This window comes from Pungitius pungitius, chromosome 15 (genome assembly GCF_949316345.1).
Source record: "Pungitius pungitius chromosome 15, fPunPun2.1, whole genome shotgun sequence".
Lineage (NCBI taxonomy): Eukaryota > Metazoa > Chordata > Actinopteri > Perciformes > Gasterosteidae > Pungitius > Pungitius pungitius.
Window position 1 is genome coordinate 1,059,947 of NC_084914.1, and position 21,921 is coordinate 1,081,867.

General features: G+C 49.6%; 1 protein-coding gene across 2 annotated transcripts in view; it reads right to left on the minus strand.

The window, feature by feature from the left end:
* LOC119208997 (disco-interacting protein 2 homolog C) overlaps positions 1-21,921 on the minus strand; it is a 52,832-nt gene continuing 30,911 nt past the window's right edge. Inside the window, exons 2-27 of one of the 2 annotated variants that reach the window (XM_062557964.1) lie at positions 19,032-19,103; positions 16,567-16,677; positions 15,841-15,966; positions 15,012-15,326; positions 12,623-12,769; positions 11,912-12,031; positions 11,617-11,814; positions 9,711-9,802; positions 8,713-8,823; positions 7,745-7,868; positions 7,056-7,165; positions 6,871-6,973; positions 6,731-6,795; positions 6,503-6,596; positions 5,388-5,507; positions 5,124-5,238; positions 4,409-4,548; positions 4,119-4,255; positions 3,829-4,037; positions 3,587-3,701; positions 3,233-3,434; positions 2,946-3,055; positions 1,322-1,402; positions 812-935; positions 498-619; positions 1-310 (exon numbers count right to left, since the gene is read on the minus strand). In XM_062557964.1, the coding sequence (XP_062413948.1) occupies positions 131-310; positions 498-619; positions 812-935; positions 1,322-1,402; positions 2,946-3,055; positions 3,233-3,434; positions 3,587-3,701; positions 3,829-4,037; positions 4,119-4,255; positions 4,409-4,548; positions 5,124-5,238; positions 5,388-5,507; positions 6,503-6,596; positions 6,731-6,795; positions 6,871-6,973; positions 7,056-7,165; positions 7,745-7,868; positions 8,713-8,823; positions 9,711-9,802; positions 11,617-11,814; positions 11,912-12,031; positions 12,623-12,769; positions 15,012-15,326; positions 15,841-15,966; positions 16,567-16,677; positions 19,032-19,103 (3,443 nt within the window). In that variant the 3' untranslated portion in view covers positions 1-130. The remainder of the gene's footprint in view (positions 311-497; positions 620-811; positions 936-1,321; positions 1,403-2,945; positions 3,056-3,232; positions 3,435-3,586; positions 3,702-3,828; positions 4,038-4,118; positions 4,256-4,408; positions 4,549-5,123; positions 5,239-5,387; positions 5,508-6,502; positions 6,597-6,730; positions 6,796-6,870; positions 6,974-7,055; positions 7,166-7,744; positions 7,869-8,712; positions 8,824-9,710; positions 9,803-11,616; positions 11,815-11,911; positions 12,032-12,622; positions 12,770-15,011; positions 15,327-15,840; positions 15,967-16,566; positions 16,678-19,031; positions 19,104-21,921) is intronic. The other variant, XM_062557965.1, reaches the window with a different exon arrangement.

Consider the following 21,921-nt stretch of genomic DNA (forward strand, 5'->3'; position numbering starts at 1 on the left):
TGTGTAGTGACCAGCAGGGGGCGACTCCTCTGCTCCCATAGACGTCTATGAGGAAATGACTCTACTTCTCTCTTGATTTATTCCATCAGTAAACATTGTAAACTTGAGTTTATGGTCTCAGTCTCTAGTTTCAGGTCTTCTTGAATACAACATGATGTTCATTTAGTAAATTGTGTGTGTGTGTGTGTGTGTGTGTACCTGTGTCCAGGACGGGGGGCCAGGACCGGACGTCCACGGCGGCCGAGGCCTCCTTGGACCTCAGCAGCTTGAAGATGAGCTGCGTGGTCATCACGCACACCGACCGGCTCACCTGCACAGAGAGGGTCCACATTACTGAAGCTGACTCCACATCATTGAGGACTCTAAAGTGTCTTAAATGTGACACATCTGCAGCGTATTGATTTATTGACCTTTGTACGTGTCTCATTTCTCACTTCTCACTATTATTATTATTATCATTATTATTATTATTATGTGCTGGTGAATCAAGCTTTTACCTCCACGATCATCTTGACGGTGGGCAGCGTGGTGGCGATGTTCTGCGGGTGAGGCGGTCGCACCGTGATGGGAACACAGCCGGCGTAAAGGCAGCCGTAGAACGCCACGATGAGGTCGATACCTACGGGGGGGGGGGGGGGGGGGGGGCACGAGGACGAGAGAGAGAGGTTCACACAGGCTTTACTGCAGTAATGGAGCTTTTATTTTGAATCTCAAATTGACTAATTGACTAATTTGAGATTTTGGTTGTAATGTCCCACGTTACGAGTGTGTGTGTGTGTTTGTGTGTGTGTGTGTGTGTGTGTGTGTCCACCTGGAGGGTAGACCAGTGCAACGTGGTCTCCGTCCTGCAGGTGGCCTCGTTCAGCCAGAAGGCCGGCGATCTTCTCCGCCCTCTTATGCAGCTGAACACAAGTCAGAGAGCTGGCTATCGTACCCTGGATGTACACACAGACACACACACACACACACACACACACACACAGATGATTGACACATTCGATCAGCAGGGTGCATCATCAGAGGTCACGTCACATTTTCTGCTGCTTCGCGCCTGAAAACAATTACGGCGCATCATATTGACATTATGCAAATGAGCCCGTCTGTCACATACACATCATTTACAAACTGCATCACAAAAAAACAACAAGAACAACAACTGTTGTCTTTGTCCCACACAATGCTGGGAAATTAAACTTAAAGTTTATGAAGGTTTAAGCCTGAATCAATCAAAACTTCCTCAACCTTTTATCTAAGGCGTGACTTTTATATCGGTGTGTGTGTGTCTGTGTGCGTGTGTGTGTGTGTGTGTGTGAAGCCTCACCCTGGAGTTGAGCAGTGTGTACAGGACGTGGTCCGGTGTGGTCTGGGCTCTCCACTGTAACACCTCGGACAGGAAGAGGAACTAAAAGAAGCACAAAGAAACACAGGAAGAGTGAGGCCGAGTGACAAGACACACACACACACACACACACACGCACGCAGACACACACACACACACACACACACACACACACACACACACGTGGAGAAGGAAACTTTTCTCTCCTTTTTTCACTTGTTTGGTGTCCCTGTTTGAACTGAATAACAGTCGTAAATCAGAAAAAGAGAAAAATAGTGCTGGTGGAAAAGTACTACAGTGAGGAAAGGACTCTGTTGGAAGAGTTTTATTTCATTTAAATGGGTTTAATCTGAAGTGCCCCCCCTCCCCCCCCCCCCCCCATCTGAACCGATGAGGCTTTTATTGCTGACTCGAGCGTCCTGCTCTGGAAATGCAGCTGCACGTCCCCTCGTTTAGGACCTCGAGTAGCAGAGAAGAGACCTTTATTTTGTAGGGGCCGATGAAAGAGGAGTTCTGCTGGGGGGGGGGGGGGGAGGAAAAAGCATGAATATGAATGGAAGTAGGAGAGCGTAGTGAGGGAACGAGGCTCTGCAGCGGGGAGATGAAGATGGGAATTGGAGATCGGGAGGAGAGAACGAGATTTCTGGGCTCACGCCGAGCGGAACGTGTGTGTGTGTGTGTGTGTGTGTGTCTGTGTGTGTGTGTGTGTGCATGTGTCTACGAGGATTCAGCTCTCAGGAGTCTTAACCCGGCGCCATCGAAGCCCCGGCACGTCTGGGAGCGCTTGATTTGTGCTGCAAATTTCACACCGTTTGCAGTTTTCGTTGATCCTCGTCCCGTCGCCTTCATGGCGGATGTGATTTTGCTGATTTAGGAGGATTCTCACATCAGAAGGACTTGACTCTTGTGTTCTCCAGTTTGTGTGTAAGATCACAGCGATGCCCGAAACGCTTCAACAAACACAGAGTCCAAAACACAGCAGCTCATTCACACGGAGGGCTCGGTTTCCATGGAGATGTGGGACATGAAGTGATGATGATGACCAGATCAATGAAGGAATGAATCAGCGAGCGTTTCTGCTTTACAGTCTTTGCGCTAAGCTAAGCTAAGCTAAGCTAAGCTAAGCCCTTTGGCACTTTCTCAAAGTGACACACGGGGTCAGAGCCCGCGTCCCAAACCCGAGGCAGCGAGGCGGAGTTGAGCTGAAGTTCCTCAAACATCTGTTTGGGGGAACTTCCACCTCCGCTCGGCTTGGGCCTCCCGGGGGGGGGGGCGCGGGGGGAGGCGCTGCTCCTCATTACCCGGGGGCTGTCTGCTCTCATTAGGGTGGACATGGCGTTTTGAGCGAGGAGACTCAGTGGGTGACACACACTCCTCGTCACATGAACCTCACCTCCATCCTCTCCTGTTTGCTGTATTCACTGGTGATCTGGAGGCGTTTCGGCTCTCAGCGAAGAATGAAAACAAATAAATGACAACGGAAAAATAATCCAAAGAAATGAGACTAAATGAACCGCGTGACTGAGTGCATTTGTGTCTGATGGTGATGATGATGATGGTGATGGTGTTGAAAACCAGCAGCCCCCCCGCCCTCTCTCACACACACCTTCCTTGCCTGGTCATTGTCTTCTATCTGACCCAGATCCCGCCCGCTGGCCTGAGCGATCCTCTTCCCCGACACCAGATTCCCCACCATGACGGACGCAGGGCCGATCTCTGAGGAAGAGGAGGAAGAAGAGGAGGAGGAAGAGGACAGGAAAGGATTGTAGTTAGAAGAGAACAAGCCTCCAGATGTAACATCTGATTGGAAGTCACATGTGGGCTGGATAGTCGGGATTATTATTATTATCATCATCATCATCATCATGGCGCTCGTCCTGTGCACATCTGTACCTGGTTGTTTCTGCCTCGGTTTGGGCAGGTTGGTGACGCAGGTGTGCGGACACATGAGCACGTTGCAGGGGTGCAGCGCCCCCTCCAGGAAGAGCTGCTTGGTCTCCGACAGGTGGATGCCACCCAGGGGAGTCTTGGGCAGGGTGTTGGAGGGCACCAGGGCCAGGCAGTACACCCCCACCTGGTGGATGCCGTCTATCGCCTGGAAAGGGGAAACGGGTTCACTTTTCAGGACAGAATGAAAACGGCACCTTTTAGTCTTTAATCCCTAAAAAGCGGTGTTCCCTGTGGTGACCACCAGGGGGCAGCTCCTCTGGTGCCATGGGGGTCCATGAGGAAACGACTCCTTGGTACCTGCAGGACTCGGCTCATCCACTGGAAGCTGTCTTCCTCCGTGGCGTCGGGCCGCTGCTCCGCCACCACCACGATCCTCTCGTCGTGGAGCACCGTGACGGAGAACACCGCGATCCTGCAAGGGAGACGTCCTCCGTCAGGGGGGCTAGCGCGGCTAACCGTAGCATGCGCGGGAAGGTTAACATAACTTCCTTTGTCTTCATTTTGTGACAAGACACTGAGAAGTGTGTTTTGTGACTGACCGGCCCCGGTAGACGAACTTCATGGGCTCCACGGCGAGCGCCGTGGCCACGATGTCGTCGGCGTTGTGCTGCCGCCCGCCGACCACCATCAGCCCGTCCATCTTCCCCGCCACGAAGATCAGCCCCGCCGGGCCGATGAAGCCCAGCAGGCCCGTCCTGGTGAAGGGAAACTCCCCCACGGGGGCCCCCCCGCTGGTCACCGGGAAAACCTTCACCAGAGGAGAAGGTGAGAAAAGGGGGGAGGGGGCAAAGGATTTAACCCCCCCCCCCACACACACACACACACGCACCTCAAAGGTGGTCTTGGTCATGCCGGCCAGGCCGTAGTAGGAGGTTCCCGTGGCAACGGTACACACGCACAGCTCCCCGATCTCGTCGGTCCTGCAGAGCTGAGGGACGCCGTCCGGCTTCACCACGCACATCAGGCCTGGGGAGACGGCGAGGCGTCACGGTGACGGCGAGTTGTGGACAGAGCTTTTTTACGATGGCGGTTTCTTTCACTCAACAATCGGTGACATATTAGCTGAAGATTAAACGAGTACAAAGTCTCCATGTGACGTGTACGTGTAGCAGCGTTCACCTCCGGGCATCACGGCGCCCACGTCCTGCAGCGTGAGGACGGACAGCTTCTCCTCCGAGTCGACCCGGATCACGCCGTGACTCAGGCCCTGCATGGACAGCACGCCGCGGCCGGGGGGGGTGGTGCCCTCCTCCACGGGCCTACGGGACCAATCAGAGGGCCGACAGGAGGCAACCAATCAGAGGGCAGCATTTTAGAGGATGAGAGTGAGGACATGAGACACTTTTGGAGGAGAAGGTTGTGATTAAAGGAGGACGTCTGTCAAATCAATCAAATCAATCAATACGTTCAGAAGTCCACACGATGTCACGTGTGATGAGGTTTGAAAGCGAGTTCATTACTTTAACAGAGCCATTTATGACACACACACACACACACCCACACACACACACACACACACACACACACACACACACAGCTTTTACAGTGTCGTAATGAGGAGCACGAAGCACAAACTGTGATGTGGTTCGAGCTGCTTCGCGGATGATGAAAGATGTGGAAAGATTTTAAGTTTATTCCTTTCCAAGTCAGGAACTTTGACGGTTAAGAGGAGCGAAAAAAAGCTACTCATTTAGGAAAGTTAGGTACATACAGACATATATAATGGTGATTATAACATATTAAATATACATACACATGTATATATCTTTATTCGAAGAAACTCTTCATGCATTTGTTGTGATGTTTAAACGTGTGTGTGTGTGTGTGTGTGTACCTCCTTAAAGCCACAGTCAGGGCCTCGGGGGAGCTCGCACAGGGACAAATGACCTCCGGCTTCAAACCTTTGGTCTGGAAGACGTTGAGGAAGGCGTCACATGACGAGATCGACCCTGAGAGACCAACCATTTAAAAAGAGTTAATCAGATCTGTTGTAAATCACGTAGTTCCATCATAATATTATGTGTGTAGGGTTTCCAGGTTATTTGGACCCCTTTGTTCGCTCCTAACCCCCCCGCTGTGGCCCCAGAGTGGTCCTTACAGGGATTGGACCCGTCCGCCACCACCAGCATGCGCAGCGAGCTCAGGCTGACGTCCCGCTGCTCGCGGTGGGCCACCAGGGACCAGTGCATGTCCCGGGACTTCACACACGCCACCTTGGCTGCACGGAAGACCACAACACACACGCATTAACACACACACACACACACATTAACACACACACACGCATTAACACACACACACACACACACACACACACATTAACACACACACACGCATTAACACACACACACACACACACGCATTAACACACACACACACATTAACACACACACACACGCATTAACACACACACACACACGCATTAACACACACACACACGCATTAACACACACACGCATTAACACACACACACACGCATTAACACACACACACACACGCATTAACACACACACACACACACACACACATTAACACACACACACGCATTAACACACACACACACACGCATTAACACACACACACACACATTAACACACACACACGCATTAACACACACACACACGCATTAACACACACACACACACGCATTAACACACACACACACACGCATTAACACACACACACACACATTAACACACACACACACACATTAACACACACACACGCATTAACACACACACACACGCATTAACACACACACACACATTAACACACACACACACACATTAACACACACACATTAACACACACACACGCATTAACACACACACACGCATTAACACACACACACACACGCATTAACACACACATTAATACACACGCATTAACACACACACACACACACGCATTAACACACACACGCATTAACACACACACATACACGCATTAACACACACACATTAACACACACACATTAACACACACACATTAACACACACACACACACATTAACACACACACACACACGCATTAACACACACACACACACGCATTAACACACACACATTAACACACACGCATTAACACACACACACACGCATTAACACACACACATTAACACACACGCATTAACACACACACACACGCATTAAGCGCGTTGCTCCGCAGGTCAAAGTTGAAATGAGAGGGTGAATGTGGGGTGGATTCGTTCACCTTTGTGCTGGCAGACCTTTTGGATCCAGGACAGAGGGTTGACCTTCATGAGGGCGTAGGGAATACTGAGGACATGCATCATGTTCATGACGCTCTGGGGGGGGGGGGAGTTAATTATACATATTATTTCATAGTTTGATGGGGAAGTAATAAATAGTAAAACAAGTCCCAACAGAGGTGGTCTTGGATGCTAATCAGCTGATATTTGATATTTAGTGTTGTTCTTACAGTGAGGACGGCGTGCCACAGTCCCACGTCCTTCTTGAAGTCCAATACATTCACTATGGTCTCAGCTGGAGGACGAGAGACAGACGTTAAGGGACAAGCGTCCACCACACTGTGTGTGCGTGTGTGTGTGTGTGCGTTACCCTCTGTGTAGGAGCAGCACTGAGTGAGCGCCTGGCAGTGGGTGAGCATCGCGACCCTCATCACCGTCACACCCAGCACGCTGCCGTCCTTGCACGTCTTATACTGGAGAGAAGCACGAGGTGTTGGTACAGAACACACACGTATCTTCACGTATCTTCACGTAGAGGAACCCACGCAGCCTCACCTCGATGTAGGCCGTGTCCTGGTTGGCGTCCTTGATGTGGGGGAACCAGTCCCGGGGCGGTTTGGAGAGGTGTTTGGACTCCGTGACGAACCACAGCAGCTTGGGCCAACCTGGACGCACAGGGGCACAAAACAAACACCCTCATGTCTCCGAGGTGGAGGAGAACAGATGGAGGTACGTGAACATCTAGACGTGCTTCTGTTCCCTCCTGGTTTACCTGACGTGGGCTCCTAGAGGTCAGTACTAGTATTGTATTAGCATTATTAATACTTTCTTTATTATTATTATTGTGTCATTATGCTTATATTTTGTGACTTTGCTATATAGTGTATTATTATGATTTTTATTAGTACTTTATTATAAATGTAACTTTCATCCGTTGAGCCAAATGGCAACAAAACCGCCTCTGATGTTCGAGGGAACGTTGACGTCTGAATTAAAGCTGCCCAGAAGAAACAATCAGCCATGTGAGCGAGTTTATCGCCTGCTGATCAATAAGAGGAGCACTCCAGCCTAATGAGACACACACACACACACACACACACACACACACACACACACTCTACCGAGGGAGGAGCAGTAAATCTGGCGGCATCAAGTTGCTATTTATACATCCATTACTGAAAAGCAATCTCTCTCTGGGCTTTGTGTCTTACAGGTATGTGTGTGTGTGTGTGAGAGGGAGCGACCTTTGAACTGGGGGATCTCCCCGGTGGGGCCCTTGGGTAACCCTTTGTGGCAGGCGTCGCTGGTCAGAGCCACCGTGACCCCACAGCTGCCCAACAGGAAGCCGATCTGCTGGCTGCCGGCGTCCTGCAGGGAGACGGAGACTTTACCAACGAAGCATCCAATCACTGAGCCCGATTACGATGTCCAAATCCGGGGGGGGGGGTCAGATGCCCCGAGAGGCAAACAGGAAGTCCTCTTCCTCATCACTAAAAGGTCTTGCTCACTGGACTGGACTGAGTTTCTTCTGATGGTTCTGTAGAAACATCCATCTGGTTTCTTTCTTCTGCTCTCTGCAAACCTCCAGATTTACTCTGCATGTTATAATGCATGTTATAATGTACGTTATAATGCATGTTATAATGTACGTTATAATGCATGTTATAATGCATGTTATAATGCATGTTATAATGCATGTTATAATGCATGTTATAATGTACGTTATAATGCATGTTATAATGTACGTTATAATGCATGTTATAATGTACGTTATAATGCATGTTATAATGCATGTTATAATGCATGTTATAATGCATGTTATAATGCATGTTGTAATGCATGTTATAATGCATGTTATAATGCATGTTATAATGCAGAGTGTGATGTGAAACACATCTGCGTGGACCGGAGTAACTTAGTGGGGACTCAAATGACTTCATCAGTTGAGCAGCACAAATAAAAACTTTGCTTTGACAACGTGAATTATAGTCAAGTACATTTCATCACTCAAATCCTTCAGTAACGTTGTTTGTTTTATTAACTCGTCACGTCAACAAAACGGGGACACCCCTGCCCACACACACACACACACACACAGACACACACACACTTTCCTTCTCCTCACACAACGCATGTTTACGTTATAAATCCCCTCGCCGTATGAATAAACACAAAGCCGAGGTCCCGCCCCCCTGGGGGGTCGAGGTCTTACCTTCCTGGACAGCGGCACCTCGATGGGGACGGGGACGACCTCGGCCAGCAGGCAGCCGTAGAATGACGCCATGAAGGCGGCGGGGTCGTTGTTGGGGAAGACCAGCGCCACCTGCGGGTCAAAGGTGAGACGGGGAGAGCGCGGGTGAGTCTCCGCCTCCCGTCGCCACGGAGACGTGTTCCGTATGACCTCTGACGGGCTTTAAATATAATAATATGATACATTCTGCTTCCTGCTATCTGCCATCTACAGCTCGGCCTCGTTGGATCCACTTTGGCTCCAGTTGCATGTTGTGGTGATAAGGGTGACCCCCCCCCCGGCTTAAGTGCTGTTTAATGGCTAGTGTGTGTGTGTTTGTGTGTGTGTGTGTGTTTGTGTGTGTGTATGTGTGTGTTTGGGGAGCGCCGTTACGGCGCAGGAAGTGGACTGATGTCGACGCGTTAAAACTTTCAACAAACCTGCGATTACACAACCCCCCCCACCCCCCCCCCCCGGCTCATTTATAAAGCAGATGTTTCCACATAAAATGACTCTGTGTCATAAAACACTAGAAGCAGGATCAAAATAAAACAACAACGCTACATTAAAACCACAAAGTAGCCCAGTTTGTGATTAAAACCCATGCCGCCCCCCCCCCCCCCCCTCCCTTGATGGGGTGTGATGATTACTTCCACAGCCAATCAATGAAGGAGGTGAACTGCTTTCTGCTCTCTTGATGTTTTACTACTGAAACCTCAGTGAATTGAATGCTGGCCTGCCCGGGGCTTTTATTGTGAAAGGTAAGAGAGGAAGAAGATACGTTGTGATAGAGTTTGCCATCTTGGTTCCGTCTGGTTTTTACAACATTTGTTGTCAAAAGTTCATAAAATGTTGAATCTTTTCCCATTTTCTAGCTTGCGTTCAGTGACCTCATCCACATTCCGGAGGTCAACCAGAACCGACCCGTCCGCACGGCGCTCCCAAGAACCTGGACCTCCGTGTCCTTCCTCTCCACTTACCCGGTCTCCAGGTCGCACCAGCGGCTCCTGCTTGGTTCCCAGTTTGTGCAGCAGGTTGAAGGCCACCTTCACACTTCTGGACCACAGCTTCCCTGAAGAGGCAGATTGTGGGAATCGTTACCGTGAAGCAACACCAGGCCGCCCCGTAACCACGGTGATAAAAGGCTTCTTCGGAATCCGCAACATGAACCCTGCGCCCCTCGTCAGAATAAAATAATCACTGTTGTTTTCCAGGAAACCTTGTATTTGAATATATATTATTGAATGTAATCTCTCGATGGGGCGCAGCTGGCTTTGTTCACTGATGCATTAACTCACGACAATACAATCAATCTTCTCCTTTTGGTTTTTCCTCCTAATTCAGACTGGCAGACGCAGATATTTCGCTCCAGCGACCCGCCGTCAATTCCTCTTGGTTTTTTTCGGGCTGAATGAGGTTCCTCTGACGTTTGTCAGAGCTAATGAATGGAAGACGAGCTTCTGCATCTCTGGGGGGGGGGGGGAAGGCAGCGAGAAGGAGTCGCTTACAGGAGGCTAAAAGAGGAGCGCTCACCTCAACCAACATACACATACACACATTCTATATTCTATATATATATATAGAATATATATGTGTGTATGTGAACCTTTTGTGTGGAAACTGCTGAGCGTGAATCAGTTTGTGGGACGAGGACGCCCGCCTCTGGGGACACTTGATCAGTAATGGGGGGGCCACCTGGGGGGTGGGGGTGGGGGGGGGGGGGCGGGATCAGCCGTCCTCCAGCTGGAGATAAAAATCACAGGAGAGGTTCCCACCCGCTGAAGAGTCCCAACTCAGAGATCCAGATGCAATCAGAGGGTTTCTCTTTTAGGACGACATTACTTAAACAAGCTGTGGAAGCTTCGTCCGGGGGGCCGGGGGGGGTCGCGAGGGGAGCAGGAAAACGCGAAAAGGGGGGCTTTGTGTTAATTTGTTCTGAAAACGACTCCGAGAACAAGTGTCATTTCTATGGGACACAGAGGAGTCGCCCCCTGCTGGTCGCTGCACAGAATGCAGCTTTAACACACAACGCTGTGGCATATAATATGATGTTATATAATATATAATATATACATAAATACGCTGTATATATCGACAGCAGTGTGCAGGTCGATCCTGGAAAGTTTGCAGAGGCTGACGAAGTTTAAAACAGGATTTTCAGTTCAAACAGAAAGCACACGAGGGAAAATCAAAGAAAGAGATCGAATCGCTCGTTGCTATCGGTTACGCGATCGGTTCCCACGTGGATCAAAGCTCCCCGAGGCGACCTCTCTCGGCGCTGCCTCCTTGTCGACGGTTGAGTTTAAGGACAGAGGCAGAGAAATGGAATCATGAATTCTCTCTGTTCTCCAGACGGGAAAAAAACTAAACAAGTTTGTCCTTGTCGGTCCGACATCAAAAGGGAGCCAGACACCACAGGAATAAAAAGATGAAGGAAGAATGAGATTTTAGATTCAGCACTGCACACACACACACACACACACACACACACACACGCAGACACACACGCACACACACACACACACGCCGTCTCACCGTGTCTCTCTGGCGGCGGACCCCAAGGTGCTGAGGACATTTCATAGTCTGCTGAGCACACATCGCCTCGTCATCAGCTGCGAGCTCACTCCTCAAATCCCACATGTGTGTACGTGTGTGTGTACGTGTGTGTACGTGTGTGTGTGTGTGTGTGTGTGTGTCGCTGCGGGTCGTCTCTACGGACTCGTTCCTGTTTGACGGCTTTAGACTCCGAGGTGTGAAGCTCATTTGAAAACACATTTATTCACATGTATCTTCGTGCCGAGCGTCACGTGACCCGCGGGCCGCCTGCCCGCGGGTCACGTGACGCTCATCATTAGTGACAGCGGCGCGGGGCGGGGCTCAGGTTACCGTAGGTGAGCACGTGGAGCGGCTTGCCGTTGGTGTCCATGGTGGTCAGGCAGGGGGCCTTCGGGGAGATGGTGCCCCACCTCTGCAGGGCCGCCTCCAGGGAGGGGGGCCAGTTGGTCACCACGCCCAGCTGCTCGCCGCGCGAGGCCGCCATCTGGGCGCCCTCCGCCTTGGGCTGGTTGGGGTCCGGCTGCTGGACTGGTGGAGCAGGGACCACGTTTCATCAAAACGTTCATCTCCAACGAAAAAAAAAGCAGGAGCAGAAAAGTCGGGAGGAAGGCGGGACGTTCTCTACCTTCCAGGAGCTCCTCGAAGTCGTCCACAAAGAACTCCCTGAGCGGGGGCCGCTTGGGTCTCTTCAGCGTGTTGACGAGTTGCTGAATCTTAGCTGAGACTCTGCTGCTGACGGGAACGCCTGCAGACACACGCACACACACACACACACACACACACACGTTAACACACACCCTGGATCACACTGCTCTCTCAGGTGCTTTGTGAAGAAGCCGTCGTCCCCCAATAAACGTTCATGGAAGCTTTAAATCTTAGAGCCAGTTTGGGTTTTTTTCTGCTCCGATGGGGAATCAGAAAAAAGAGCGGCGAGCGAGACGAGCTGCGAAACTCTTTAATGAACCCCCACTGTGAGCTTTAGGGGGCGGGAGGGCAGAGATCTGGAGGCGAGCAGATGTTCTGGCAGACTCGGTTTTTGGAGGGGGGGGGGGGGGGGGGGGGGCGGATGAGGTCTGGACCTCCCCCCCCCAAAAAGCAAACAACCATCCACTGTGGCCCCGGCCCTTTAAACACAAACCCGACAGATCAGCTGATGTCAAAAATCAAACAAATACCAAAGTGTCCTTTGAGAAGAAGAAGAAGCTGCTACAAACCTTGTCTTTGACTACAGAATGTTTAAAAAAAGGAGAGAAAAGGCAGCTGGAGGTCCGTCAGGTGGGGGTCTCTCCCCCAGTGGGACCATGCGGTGTCACTGAGATCCAAACAAAACGCTCACCGTCTCCCGTCTCCATCAGCTCGGCGTTGCCGTACTTGGGCGTCGGCCTCGGGGCCGCGGGGCCGGCGCCCGGCGCCCGCTCCACCTGGATCCCCTCGGGGGCGCTGCTGGTGTAGCCGGTGACGTCTGGGGGGGCGGAGTGGTTCTCTGGGGGGGGGGGGGGGGGAGCGAGGGAGGTTAGTTGGACGCTCACAAGCAGCACCGGATTCCCACCAGGTGCATCCACACGGTTTCATTATTCAGTTACTTGGGGTGGTCGGTAGCATGAAATGAGGCTGACAGAGAACGTGAAGAAGACCCTGAGCGGGGTCCCCGCTTTGGATGGTTTGAAGGAGGGACTCAAGGAGCTCCTCTTAGAGGAAGAGAGGAACGTCCTCAGCACACCGCTCGTCAATGCTTTTATTTTGAAGGGCTGCTTACGTCTACAAAAAGAGGTCGTTCCATCGTTAATGTCTTTGAGGAAAACCTTTCCAGATGATGAAAAGAGATTAAAGTTTTGACATTTTTCATGTTCAAAACAAAAAAAAGGAATTTGAATCCATCGCCATTTGTTGTTTTCCCTCCAAAGTTGATTCTCAGACATCATTTAGAGTTTTTGCCTTAATACGAATATAAAAGGTGGCAGAAAACAAGAACCCCCTCTTAACAGAATGTAGAATGTAACTAGGACCTGGAGGCTAAAACGCATCCCGTGGTTAAAGTCCACTTTGTTCAGGTGCAGCTCACAGAAAGCTGTGATGCAGAAGGCCTGGTCTTCTTTAACCAGATGTTTCACACAGTGTGAAGTCTTTAATATCGACGTTACTTTGAACTTGTAGAAAAAGGGCCGACGTGAATGAAACGTTCGGGATTCAGAGAAAGAAAAGATACAAACAAACGGAACAAAGAGCGTGTCTCCTTATTACTTAATATTTCATCATACATATCAGATTAATATTTCACGCATACACAATGGTCTATTTGTGGTAAATATCCTTGTGAAACCAAAGTGAATATAGACATCACATTAAAAGTTTTGGTTTAATTCCGGAAAAGAGGCATAAATTCATGATGTCTCTTTTTATAGCAACATAAATCAGAAAACAGTGTCAAATGAATTCTGTCCAATGAAATGTTGTATAAATGAGGCTACGAATGATGGATGAACCTTCAGCATCTACACAGGAATCAAACCCTACAGTTTGCTGGATGAAAGAGCTTCTGAAGAGGAGATTTATGGAGTCCATAAAACGGTAAAGGAAGCAGAACCGTGCATGAAAGAAGTGTTTATATTCAAGGGTGTATGCCCCCCCCCCCCCCTTAAACATGTCTCCACTTTAAATTACATTAACTACACCCGGGCGAGTTGTTTTATCATCTAACTAAATAGTTCCACGAGTTTATGGTCTCCATGAAGCTACTAAAGATCTCTGCTGCATCTCCAGCTTCAGGGTTCTTTGGCTTCTTCTCCCTTCAGCCTCTTCAGCTGATGAGCAGGTGCTGAGCCTTTGGGGTCCCCCCCCCCGTCCCCCCCCCACCTTAGCGTCCTAAAGAGGAGCTTCGCAGTCAACAATCCTGGACGGCAGAACTAGTGATTCTAGGAATATGAACCATCTGTTTGGGCCTTGAATGAAAGAAGGTGGAACCAATGAAACCTTCTCCCCTGAAGCATGAAGCAACGTGTCCCTGCAGTGATGCACTTCCACAACACACTTTGAAGGCACAGACCCAATTAGGGAGGAGGGGGGGGTGAAACATATATGAAGGAGGGGGCAACTGGAACCCACGAGGAGGTGTTATCTCTGCAGCCTCGCCACGAGCCGAGGGATTCTGCCCCCCCCTCCTCAAAGGGGAGTCATGTTATCTTTCTAAATAATCCCTATTATTTGATGCTTTGACATTTCAGTGTTTAACTTTGGAAAAATGTCCCTCAGGAATCCACTTTAAACTTGAAGTACGTTTGATGTACTTTTAAAACCGTTGGTCAGTTAAGCTCCAAACACACGGGATTACGGGGCTTAATCCTGATTGAATGAATCACCATCCTGGGTTCAGGAGTTGTGTTTCCACACTTCACCTCCAGAGAAGCTAAAAGTGTAAATCTAGATGGAGACGTCTCAGAATAACTGCTTCGTACTATGAAGGAGGATTAAATAAAGCAAAAGGCAAATAAAGGTTATATTTCATAAATGTTTTAGGAAGTTAGATTATACATCTGAAGTTTCTGTATCTTACTAAAAGAGCCAATAAAACATTTGTCTGTATTCATGATAGAGGATCGATTTCTTATCATTTAATCTGGGTTTTTAGTTAAAACTGTATTTTCCAGGAGAGTCAATATGAGGGTGGAGGAGTTTGGATTAGGATAATCGATGTGTGGATTAGGGTGGAGGAGTCTGCATTCTCTTACCTGTCTTGCGGTGGTGGTGCGGGCGGTGGTGCTGGCGGCGGTGGTGGGCGTGTTGGGACAGGACGTCGGCCAGCCGGCCCCCGGCCGCCCCGCTGCCGCCGCTGCGTGTGGAGGAGGAGGAGGAGGAGGAGGCCGTGGAGGAGGTGGTGGTGGTGGAGGAGGTGCCGTGGATGGCCCTGTTTATCCAGCGCTCCATGCTGATGTTCCCCTCCCGGCTGGACGAGGTTCCTCCTCCTCCTCCTCCTCCTCCGTCCTCTTCCTCTACTCCCTCCTCTTCGTCGCCCTGGACCTCGCCCTCTGACCCCGAGGAGGTGTCTGAGGAGGAGCAGAGCGAGTGAACCAAACAACAGGAAAACTCTAAATAAATTCTAACCGTTATAATCTTTGAGTTCTTTTCAGAGGGGGGGGCACGGGGGGGGGCACCGGGGGGGGTTGCATGTTATTTGCATAATGCCTGCAGCATGTGGGACTAATAGTCGTGATATGAATAACAACAGAAGCCGACCCAGTTCTCACACTCACAGGTGTGTGTGTGTGTGTGTGTGTAAACACAGTAAACAAGTCCAACCATCACACCGAACTACCCATGATGCTTTGCTGCACGTTAACAGCACGGCCGCAGAGAGAAAACACAAACACAACGAGGAACTGGGGGGGGGGGGACGCAGAACCAGCTCTCACGCCAAAGAGTGTCCAGTTACAGTGAACAGGATTTTATTGTGAAAGGTAGAAACGGGGGGAAGTGGAGAGGATGAAATGTTTTTCTGCTCAATCTTCACACGGATACTCGGGACATGCTCAATGTTGCAGTGCCCGATGCTGCGGGTACCTGGCGGCGTGTAGGCGTCCATCGAGGTCTGGACCACCAGCGAGCGGCGCTTCGAAGGCATCGGCACCGCCATCTTCCTCTCTTTGTGCTTGGCCAGGGCGGCCTGCACCGCCTCCGTGTGCACATCTGCACACACACAAACATCGTTTTCATCGGGTCTCGGTCTGTCCTCCTCACTCGTGTGAGTGATTGCTGTTGTTGCTGCTGAATAACGCAGTGTGAAATGAACTGGACCGCGTAGCGACTCCTGATCACAGCTGATGCTGGATGTCAACCATCGGCCAAATGGATTTGATCCACTTCAAAAACAATGATCTCCAGATGTAACAAGATTAGAGTCATAACATCCGTGGTGGACTCAGTGGTTCGGGTCTCCACAAACACTGGACACTACATTTCCCAGAACATAGTAGCGAACGTCAGGGTCCGATTGAAGCCGCTGGAGACAATTTCTCCAAATGTGATGTGTAAATATGGCAGAGATGACAAGTGTTAACAAAATGAATATACAGTGTTGCTACCTCATTCGTTACACACAGTGTTCCTGATGTGACAAGTTAAGCAGGTGACTCGATTCTCTATGTAACCACCGCTTGCTTCAAGTATCACACGTGACACACTGAGCTAATGAGGTCATTAACAAATGAACTCCTCATACTTGCATTGATTCGATTGTGCATCACACATCAATATCAGAGTTTGTAGAAAGACAAACGTCCCTCTTACCCGATCGGTAGCGCTCGTCTCTGGAGCCAGAGGACCGCCGGCGGTGGTACCGGGAGGACGAGGACGGGGTGACTGGGGGTCTCCTCTCCTGGCCCATGGACGGGTCCATTCCTGGGACCAGAGGATCAGATTCAATGTTCTGCCTTTGTGTTTGCAAACCAAAAGGAAGAAACCCTACAACACGCGTCACATGTAATCCAACAGAATCCTGAAGATCCGCAAATGAACACGCAGTCGATAGAAAGCAAAGAAAAAGACAAATAATCATACAAACTGCAAACAAATGCCAACGCCATGTGGGAAACAGAAAGTGAGCCCCCCACGCCCCCCCCGCCAGATCAATAAGCCTGACAATAATAACCACCCTGCTACAGCTACTGATCTATGAGCACCCGTCACACTCGCCCCTCATCCGTCTTCATTACGGCTCTCTCAGCATCGCTGGGGGGGGGGGGCTAAAAGTTGATTAGCCGCGCGTCTGACCAGCCAGTGCTGCTGGAAATGACAGATCTGGGAAACACTTTGTCTGTATCCTCTGGGGAGTCTGAGCGGATGGATTCCAGAGCAGCAGGCTTCACGTGATGCCCTTCTTCTGCCTGGAAGTACACTTCATACAAGTACACTTCTTTAATGTGCCTTTTACAACTCACCAGCTGTGACATTGGAGAGGAGCTGTGCATCAGTCACTTGCTTTCATATGAAGAGCAAATGTTCCCACATCCTCTACTAATACTGTTAATATTTATAATATTGCGAATAATTTCCAGGGTTTATGATACATAGAAAATATCTTTCCAGGTCTGCAGCGGCAGTCACGGAGGCAGTTGAGAAAAACAGCCCGAGTTAGATGGCTTCTCCCGAAGAAGCTGAAGGACGTGGATGTCGTGTGGCTTCACAGTAACAACTTCAAGGTCGGGGTTTGAGCTTCCAAAAAAGATCCAATTATCGGAGCATCACACTGCAAGTTGCCAGACAACAGACTCAGGGCCTGTTCTCAGTCGGGTGTTCGGGGCTCGAGACGAGGGGGCCGTGTGACCTCGACAGCACCAAATATTCAGGAACAAAAGGCCATTTGGACACAAGCATGAACGCTTTCTATTGGCTGATCCCTGATGACGACAGTTAGCAAGCTAACGATGGCGCTATCAGAGCTAACAATGGCACTATGGGAGCTAACAATGGCGCTATCAGAGCTAACGATGGCATTATGGGAGCTAACGATGGCGCTATCAGAGCTAACAATTGCGCTTTTAGAGCTAACGATGGCACTATGGGAGCTAACGATGGCACTATGGGAGCTAACAATGGCGCTATCAGAGCTAAAAATTGGCGCTATCAGAGCTAACGATGGCACTATGGGAGCTAACAATGGCGCTATCAGAGCTAACGATGGCGCTATCAGAGCTAACGATGGCACTATGGGAGCTAATTATGGTTATGGCTGCATGAAGAAATGAAATCCACTCTTCTATTAAAACAATATTTGATCCAATATGCGACTTGTTTTGCTGCAGCCCGACTACTAAACCCCGGGGGGGGGGGGGGGGGGCGATGATGGAGTCGTCTGAAACGACGCTAACTGGATGTACTGCGGTACACATCGATGAGAATCATTGCTCGGCGGCCCCTGAAGAGGACGCCGTTCTGGATCTCGTCATATAAAAGTGCCCTCGGAGTAAGCTGAAGCTAATCGGTGGTGTGACAGTGCGTTGCTCTGGGTAACCAGGGTAACCACGGTAACCGGACTCTTTTATCAAAACCATATTAGCTCGACTGCGTGGATCGGAATAACAGGCCTCAGGGTGAAGAACACAGGGAAGTTACTGGTGTGTGTGTGTCTGTGTGTGTGTCTGTGTGTGTGTGTGTACTGAGGAGTGTGTGCCATCCGGCACCCTCCCCCTCACCCCACCCCCACAAACCCCTCTTAGTGAACTAGGGACAACCCCCCACTGAGCCTGGATGTGAATACCACACATTTTCTCCATCCCACACCCCTTCATTCCTTCCCATAATGCACTTCCTGACACACACACACACACACACACACAGTAATAGCCGTGGCAGTGCCAGCGTGTCTGCTGGTCTCCAGTGGCGTTCCACTCCCATCCTCAGCGACCGTCTCTGAGGTCGGACTCCATAACATCCGTCTGTGTCGTGTTACCAAAAACAACTCAGCCTGTGATGATTTATTAAATACACGGAGACCAGAAACACCAGATATCGTATATGGAGGGGGGGCCACACTGGGAATCTGGATGGATGTCATATTATTATTTGGTCTAAATTGGTGGCTACACGTCATCATTTCTCTGAGATGCAGAAAATCTGATTGTTTTTTGAGAAAAAGCAGAAAGGAATTGTCTGTATACTTTAACTTTATTGTATTTGCGTATCATAAGGGGGTCATTTGAATGACTTTCTAGGAATCTGTTCTTTGTATTTCTCCTAAAAACAGTCACTTGTACCTGGTGCTTGTGGGAAGAAGGCTCCAATCAGCTTGGATCTCTTCTTCTCATAGCCCTTCTGTGTGATGTCACCTGCGGAGACAAAGCAGACAGCAGCACATTTACTTTGAGTTTTCCTTTACACAAAAGAATACAAACGCATGTGACCGTTTACTGTGTAATTTGAAAAATATGAAAACACAGAGCAGTCACAGGGAAAAGATGATCACATTATGCCTCGTCATTCTCTCCACTCCACCGCGACCAGATGTTTGGATGAGTGTGTGTGTGTGTGTTCATTTGGACCTCAACGTTCTGCAGATGCACTTAATCCACCTTTTCTCCTCGCTGTGAGGGGATAAATCAAGCCCACCTAAAAAGGTCCCGATCAGCAGATTTCCACATCTGAATCCATTCGCTGTCTCGCACAAAGAGTTTCTGCGATGTTGTGTTTCGTTCCACGGGGAACGCCAAGCGGGTGGAGTTGGTCACATTTGAATAGGTTTCAGAAAAAGAAAAGGCTCTAAATGGTCCCGACGCGTTACGCGTGAGCGTGTCTCTCAAAAAACGTGTCTCTCCCTGGACGGGCTCTCACACGCAGACGGAAAAAGTCGTGACAACTGTGAATCCTGCGGAAACTACAGGATGAAAAAGTAGGAAACGAAGCAAAAAAGACAAAGAGGAAACCAGAGTGACGGTCATCCTTCCTAAACACGCCGCCATGTGACTGACCGGCTCGGATGGAGACGTTCTGCTGCGAGCACGTCATCGGTGAAGCTGTGTGTGTGTGTGTGTGTGTGTGTGTGTAGCACATGGACACAATTAGCATCTCTGATGGGGGAGCTAACAGTCCTGCAGAGAGGAGGAGGAGACGCGAGGGATGAAGGGCTAGAGGTCTGACCTCGTCCCCACAACAAGCGACATGCGATGATGCTCTTCATCAATAATCCATCAAGAATAGATACTCAATACCATTTCTTGATGACGAGGGTGTGATGAAGATATTTGAAATAGAGGCTGAGCAGTGGAGGGATGAATCTCTTCCTTCCACAAGCCGCCAGAGTGAGACGGTGTAACTGTGAGGAGGGTTCACACACACTCCTCTGCTCCCATAGACGTCTATGAGGAAATGACTTGATTTATTCACTCAGTAAACATTGTAAGTTAGTGAATTATGGTCCATTTAGAGTCAAACAGACCATTAAGCAGCAGAGCCACTTGGGCGGGGCTTACTGTGATTGACAGGTCTCTACCGTGGTGTTGTGTACCAGGTGCATAATAAATGTCCAGGTGTCCACATTCTTTTGAATACTGAACAGCGGCATCAGAGCACGACTGAATCAGCTGTAGAGCCTCCATGACCATATAGAGTAAAGGAGAGAGGGGGGGGGGGAGGGAGGGGAGGAGGGGGGAGAGAAATAACCGTAAGAACGACAAGCAAAATCATAGCAGAGGAGAGAGTGACATGAATGAAAAGGGAGAGACGAGGGTGGCACCTATTCACCACCTAAAAAGGAAACGAGTTGATTGTATTGTTTCCACACTGAAACACGAGAGGCGGGTCACGTGACTCCGGTTCACTGGAAGCCAAACTAAACAAAGACTCCCTCCATTCCAGCCGATGATGTCACCACGAGTAGCGCATCTCTCGCTGCGGGATTCTGCCTCGTCAAAGTCAGATTAGACACAAATACATGACTGATGACATCACAGCGTGAAGAGAACCAAGTGAGGGGTGACAACGCATGTTCAGCGGAGCTGCAGGGGGACAAATAGGATGAGGAGGAGGAGAAGGAGGAAGAGGAGGAACTATCGATAAACTTCTATGTTAAAAACTGTTGCTCATTTTCCACAGTAGTCACTTCATGCAGCTGCTTCTTTTATGAGGAAAGAAACAACAAACAAACAGCTGAGCAGGGAGGAAACGCCCAAGGACACACACACACACACACACACAGGAGGCAGCAGGTGTGTGCAGTGAAAACACGCCGAGTCAGGAAGACGCTCACATAAACATCGAGGTCGACATCTTGAAAGCCTCGAGATGAAAAATGTCTGCAGGTCTTTGACTCCTCTGAGGAGGAGCTGCTGAGCTATGACATCATCATGAGGTCACTATGACATTGTTAAGTCTGCCATGAGAAGAACATAGAGCAGAAATACTACCAGTACTACCAACAATACTACGTCTAGTAGTAGATATAGTACTATTTCATTTGGTCAACAACATAAATATTAACGTTCATTTAACGTCTTGATATTAAGACGTTTGTTCCTTCAGTCCATCGAGAAACAAAGCATTTCTCCATTCAATGTAGTTGGACCCAGATAACCAGCTCTCACACACACACATGCACACACACGCACACACACACACAAACACACACACACGCACAAACATACTCACCGAGCGCCGTGCTAAAATAAGCCGAGGAGCGTCATGCTGCTCTCAGACGAGCCGCTGAGTGTGTGAAAACACAGGTTGATTGTTCCCGCTCTCTCACACACACACACACACACACACACACACACACACACACACACACACACACACACACACACACACACACACACACACACACACACACACACACACACACAGCTTATTAATTTCAAAGACGAGCAGGTCAAGCTCCTTTGAGCAGACAAAAGGGCTGAAGGTGTCTGCTGACATTTAGCTACTGATGCTGCCTTTGTTGATAAGACACACAAACAATAAGACACAACACCCCCCCCCCCCCCCACCACACACACACACACAGCAAATAATTGGTTTGCAATTACTTCACTATTTACTTTCCTCTTTTGTCCTGGAAGGTGGTGCAGCTGTGTGTGATCAGCTAAAGGCAGAATGAGCCTGTAATAACCCCCCCCCCCCCCCCCCCCCCCCGTTCACTTGGTACGACCCGAC